Raw genomic sequence first — 6,329 nt, 5'->3', positions numbered from 1 at the left:
TCACCAAAAAAATGATTTAAGAGGCAAAGATGAACCTCTGGTTCTTAATGCAAACAGAAAAGTAACAGTTCAAGGAAGACAAAAATCAGCAAACTAACAACTTGATTATGGAAAACCCAAATAAATAAATACCATTTACAAAAGTTTTATTTTGGTCTGGAAAATTTCTATATATAATTAATTATGAAAAAGTAAGATAAGTGAATACACCACAGCTTTATGGTCATAAATAAAAAGTATATTTCAAAAAACTGGATTCAAATGTAAGGGCTCACGGTTGGATTAAGTTGTCACTATTAAGCTAAGGAAAATTGAGGCTGGGATAAAGTAGTTGTGAATTTTTTAATTTGTGTCTAAAATTTATCTAATCTGTAAGCAGATAATAATAAAAAGAATATTTTATATTAGAGGAAAAGATTAAGACCCACATATATATATCTTAAATACAGATCTAATATGAGTCTAAAAAATTCAATTTTTTCACATACAAATATTTTTATTAGTCAACGTTATTTAAATGTTTTGTATAGTTATTTAATTTTTTGTATTTTTACTCTTTTTTTTTTAATTTTTTTTTACCCACATATACAAAATTTCAACTTTTATAACAGAAAACTTTACACATCATACTAGGTTGTAAAATAATTGTATCTGACATATAGTAATTTTAAAATTAAATAATAATAATAATTAAAAATAATTTTACATCAAATAGGTAAACCTTACTGTCTTTCCCCCAACAAATCTCTTTACAAAAACTGTGACTGAAACACATTCAAATACGATACCTTTAATTACATAACACTAAAAGAAATTATTTTCAATTTGGATTCTAAGGCGTCCTTAACTTTTTCATCCAGTCCTTGGATTTTCCAATTACATGTTTAGGTAATAGCTTTTGAAGATGTGGTACCAACTGCCTGTAGACTTTCCGAATATATACCTTTCCCGTAGAATGTTCAGCGATTACTTTTATATCAATTTCTTGATTTCTTATGATCAGTGAGCATATCCATACAATTGCAGCAGCTTGCGTGGCCGGCAACGAACATAACCTAAAATTATTTTTAGCAACTGTTGTGCCCATATCTTCTGCACACTTCTTTTGTTCAGAATCAAAGTTGAGGACATTGCATAGACGTATAATATGAGCCCGCAAATGTTGGGTAACCATTAATGATTCACCAGAAACTTCAGCATTATCTCTCCTCTCCGTACATTTACCACCTTTATCATTTTCATTCACATGATCTGCAGGTTCCTCTTGTGGTTGAGATTGGGAGCGAGTGAGAAACAATGTAGGGCAAGCTGTCTTTGGAACCGTCTTAGTAATAATTTTCATTGCTCTGTATATATGCTTCTTGTCCACGCTCGTTTTCTCTGCAACTTCTTCCATTGTTTTCATTTCGTCATACTGTCTACCGGCAACGTAAAGGCATGCGGCATATATAGCACTCTGGGTTTTCTTGTGTATACTTCCATTGGTTTCAATCAATTCTTTCAGAATTATTTGCGCGCGATCGATTACGTTGTCAGAAACTTTGAGAGCAGAGCCATACTTGCCAATATCCACGAGATGGTCAATGATTGTATCCTCTTCTTTTCTAGAGATAGATTTTTTGACTCTTTCCATATTCACCGATTCGTTTTCCACCCAAACAGTCTGTTACTTATCGAACCAAGACCTCGCGAAAGAATCGTCGAAGAATAAACGTTCTAAAGTTGCTTTCAAGCTCCTTACAATCTATATGCATCGTCCATCATAACATCCAAATAATTTCCATTCTCCTAGTCGGCCTGGCTCAGTACTCCCCGCAATTGCGGAGGTCATGATATTTGTCGGCTGGTTTCTGGTTGTGAAAGATTTTAAGGAAAGTGAGAATAACAAATTCTTTATTATCGCAATTTTACAAATTATTCATCCGCATATTTCCAAACAGCTTATGTTATTTGTATATTTCGAAATAGGTTTATAAAATAATAATTTAAGGGGAAGAAATGATGTTTTATTTTTATTTTTTATTCTTTTATTGGGTTAATTTTAATCAAAATTTTGGTAGAGATTTTTAAAAGCTTGAGTTTAGGTTGTGTAATCTGTATAATTGGAATTTGCTAGGGCTGTTTTAAGGGTACTGAATCAATTTATTCACACAAAATTGCATTCTAAACAACAAAAAATCATATTCTTTATTGAAATTGTTTTGGCAGATTCTAGTGAAAAAATGTCTATTTAGTCTATAAAATAAATTAAGCTTTAATTTAAGGATCTTTCACATACTAGTCTTAATAATAGTTATTATCTCAAACATACTTATGTGGTTTCTTTTTCTTTAACTAAATTAAATAGTTGTTAGGCAAACATCTATAAACGTTAATTCATGATAAATATTAAACACTTAATTCATTGTTTATAAAATTTAAGAAATAATTAAATTATAGGAGCTGGACCTCTATCGGTAAGGTTACCAGGCTTACTACTCTAGTACTGGTCTGAAGAAGTGTTCGGGAATACCCTTGGCACCTTCTTGGATTACGACAAATCCATAGTACAATCCAAAAATCAAACCCTAGCTCACATTCTGGTGCATCTAGACACGCGGGAGGGTATGTAGGAAAATAATACCCTGCAATGGCGTAATTTCACTAGGTTTCAAATCCTTAATTATGAGGGTGTGCCATTTAGATGCCGATGCCGCCACAAGGTCGGGCATCTGTATAAGGAATGTCCTCTGGTCTCGAAACCCCGGAAACAACTATGGAAAAGAAGGAAGGCTTTGGTAGGGATACCCCTGACATCCCCAGGAGAACTCCATCTGTAGCACCTCCACCAACTCGGAAGGTGACCCCATCTCAACGAGTCCATCAATCCGCAGGCAACTCTTCGGGTCCCCCATCTCCACCTCTGACTCGAGCTAGGGCAATCACTAAAGTGGCTCGAACATTGAGTACTTCTCTCCCTTCTTCCCATGTTCTATCTTCTGCTTATGCATTTTCTGCACAGCATCAACATAATGCATCTGTACAAGATCGATCCACCTCTCCCTCATCTATTCCTTGCCCCCTTCTCTCCCATCACCTGGTTTACTCCACCACTTCCCCTTCCATAAATCCGGAGGCCACCTCTTCCCCATCATCACCTCCCCTGGCTCCCCCTCATCCTTATAACCTACAATCTCACCCTCCCTCTGGGGTTCTCATACAAATCTCTCTGGTCTTGGCCTGTCCCTCCCCTCATCAACTATCAAACCCCTTCATGGGCGCAAATCTTACCTTTCGCACGCAATTGTCTGGGCTGGTGCTAAGGTGGTCTTGGGAAGGCAATCTTCATTAGATCGGGTTCTTAGAGTGAAGAATACCCATGACGTGGTTCCCTCATGAAATGCCTATCTTTCAACTATAGGGGTATGGCTAACTTGCCCAAAAAGCTAGCCCTCCACAGGCTATTTATCGCTGAGCTTGTAGACATTATCCTTCTTCAAGAAACCCTCGATGAAGCTCAACACATCATTCGAACTCTGCAGAATTTAAGCTCGGGATGGGAATTCCTTGTACTAGATGTTGTTGGTCGTTCAGGTGGATTGGCTTTGGGATACAATCCCCGAAACATAAACCTTAATTCAGCTTGGGGAGGAAAGGGGTTCATTGGTATCGATTTATTTTTTATTTTTATTATTTTTTTATTATTTATTATTTATTAATTTTTTATTTTTTATTTATTATTTATTATTTATTTATTTATTATTTATTATTTATTATTTATTATTTATTATTTATTATTTATTATTTATTTATTTATTTATTTTTATTTTTATTTTTATTTATTTATTTTTATTTATTTATTTATTTATTATATATATATATATATATTATTTATTTTTATTTATTTTTATTTATTTTTTTTCTGCTGAGTTGGGTATGGATCTCCATGTTATGAATGTTTATGGGCCGTGTCAGGGACGGGAGGCTTTCTGGAATCAGCTTCTAAATCTCTCTCTTACCTCATCAGACAATCTCATCTTGGGCGGGGACCTAAATTTTTCCATTGGATATAGTGAGTCCTGGGGATCATCGGCACAGATTGACCCACTCTCTGATATCATGGAAAACCTTCTTGATCAAGCTCACCTCTCAGATATTCCTATGAACAAACCCCTGCCAACATGGAGGAACAGAAGAGTTGGTGAGGCAGTCCTCGCTAGAAGACTGGACCGTTTCATCCTCAAACATCCGATGATACAAAGATTATCTCATTATAGGCAGTGGGTTGGAACCAAAGGCATCTCTGACCACTCGCCTATCTACCTTGAAATATCTGGTCCTCCTATTAAGCCAAAAGCCCCATTCAAATTCAATTCATCTTGGCTTCTAGATCCCTCCTACATAAAACTGGTTTCAGACTACTAGATGCAAAACCCTCCCTCCCAAGGACACACTTGGGCTGAGGGATTCTGTCAAAACCTTCTGCATCTCAAGAAGCTCACTATCAAGTGGGCAAAGGAAAAACTCCAAAGGGATACCCATACCCTCACCTCTGTAGAATCATCCTTGGTGCACCTTATGGATGACCACAACAAGGGTTTCTTAAGCATTGAAGCCAAGTCAAATCTGATTGAGCTAGAAAATCAAAGAGCCAGAATTCTGAAGGAAAGAGAGGAAACCTGGAGACTCAAGAGTAGAGCGATCTGGCTCAAAGCAGGGGATGAGAACACAAGGTACTTCCAAAACTTTGCCAAGGGAAGAAAAGCCTCCAACACCATCTGGAAAATTCCCACACCAGATGGAAGTATTGCAAAAACTTTCAACCAATTATCTCAGTTGGGTATCTCACATTTCAAACAACTCTACAAGGAGCCACCTATCTCAAACCTTGTTGATATCATTCAAGTAGTAGGGCACTTCCCAAGCTTTGTAGATCCGGAAGCGGCAGCTGAGCTAACCTCTCCCGTTACCAGAGATGAACTTGAGGGGACTTTAAAATGGTTCTAGAAAGATAAAAGCCCTGGCCCAGATGGTTGGTCCATTGAATTCTACTTAGCCTTTTTTGACCTCATTGGGAATGATCTTCTCAATGTAGTTGAAGAGTGTAGGACCTCTAGAAAGATGTATGAGGCTATCAATGCCACCTTCATTGCTCTTATACCAAAATCTGACTCACCTGCATCCTTCAATGATTTCCGCCCCATCTCCCTCTACAATACCCTATACAAAATCATTGCAAAGATCATTGCAAATCGGCTCTGCCCTATACTCTCCCATCACATTTCTCTAGAGCAATTTTCCTTTCTCCAAAACAGACAGATCCATGAGGCCATAGGCACAACCCAGGAAGCCATTCATTCTATCAAAACAAGAAATCTGAAAAGCATTATACTCAAGATTGATCTTGCTAAGGCTTTTGATCATGTCAGCTGGCTCTTCATTAAGATGATCCTGATCCATTTAGGATTCCCTCTGGCTTTCACAGACTGGATTATCTGCTGCATAAATTTGGCATCCTTCAGTGTACTTATTAATGGCTCTGCATCCCACTTCTTTCATGCCGAACGTGGACTCCGGCAAGGATGCCCTCTGTCTCCCCTTTTGTTTCTTATAGTAATGGAAGGTCTTAGCAGGCTCATTGGCACCGCAAAAAGGGAAGGCAGACTCAAAGGACTGAAAATGAACAAACTCTGCCATCTCACACATCTCCTCTTTGTTGATGATGTTATGATCTTCCTGGATGGCAGCATCAGGGACTCTACCTCCTTCCATGACATTCTTATTCTCTTTGAAAAAGCCACTGGTATGGTTGCAAATTAGACCAAATCTACTATTACTCTGTCTCACACCACCCCTCAGGAGGATAGAGCAGCTCTCCATTTTTTCCATTATCAATTGCATAATCTCTCAGATGGATTGAAATACTTGGGTTTTAGGATCAAACCCCACAGTTACCAGATTGTTGACTGGATCTGGTTAGTGATTAAAATTGAGAAGAGATTGAAAATTTGGAATCATAGATTTTTATCAAGAGCTAGGTGCCTTGTCCTTATAAAATTAGTACTGGAAGCCACTCCTGTATATTGGATGTCACTCGCCTGGATCCCTTGGGGAATACTTGGATGCATCCAACAGATATGCTACCAATATCTATGGAATGGACAAAAGGAAGGAAAAACTTTTGCTTGGGTGAGTTGGAAGAAAATTGCATTGCCAAAAAAATGGGGGGGGGGGGGGGGGGGGGGGGGGTTAAAAGACCTGTCTATTTTTGCCCAAGCTCTTGTAACCAAGATGAGCTGGTCCCTTCTCACTTCACAGAATCTATGGACGACTATGTCATACCACAAATA

General features: G+C 37.7%; 1 protein-coding gene across 1 annotated transcript; it reads right to left on the bottom strand.

Annotated features, from left to right (window-relative positions):
• Nucleotides 1–832: 832 nt before the first annotated feature.
• On the bottom strand, nucleotides 833–1,633 carry LOC149146572 (transcription initiation factor IIB-1-like). Its single transcript, XM_089452810.1, has one exon. The coding sequence runs from the start codon at nucleotides 1,631–1,633 to the stop codon at nucleotides 833–835; it is 801 nt and encodes a 266-aa protein (XP_089308936.1).
• Nucleotides 1,634–6,329: the final 4,696 nt, after the last annotated feature.

Source organism: Pinus tabuliformis, chromosome X, assembly GCF_031772625.1.
Source record: "Pinus tabuliformis cultivar Carrire ecotype Pingquan chromosome X, CPIR1, whole genome shotgun sequence".
NCBI lineage: Eukaryota > Viridiplantae > Streptophyta > Pinopsida > Pinales > Pinaceae > Pinus > Pinus tabuliformis.
Note: the sequence above shows the minus strand (reverse complement) of the source record. Positions and strands in the feature narration are given on the sequence as shown.

Excerpts from the sequence above, each read along its gene's own strand:
- LOC149146572 (XM_089452810.1), bottom strand. The coding sequence starts at position 1,633 with ATGGAAAGAGTCAAAAAATCTATCTCTAGAAAAGAAGAGGATACAATC.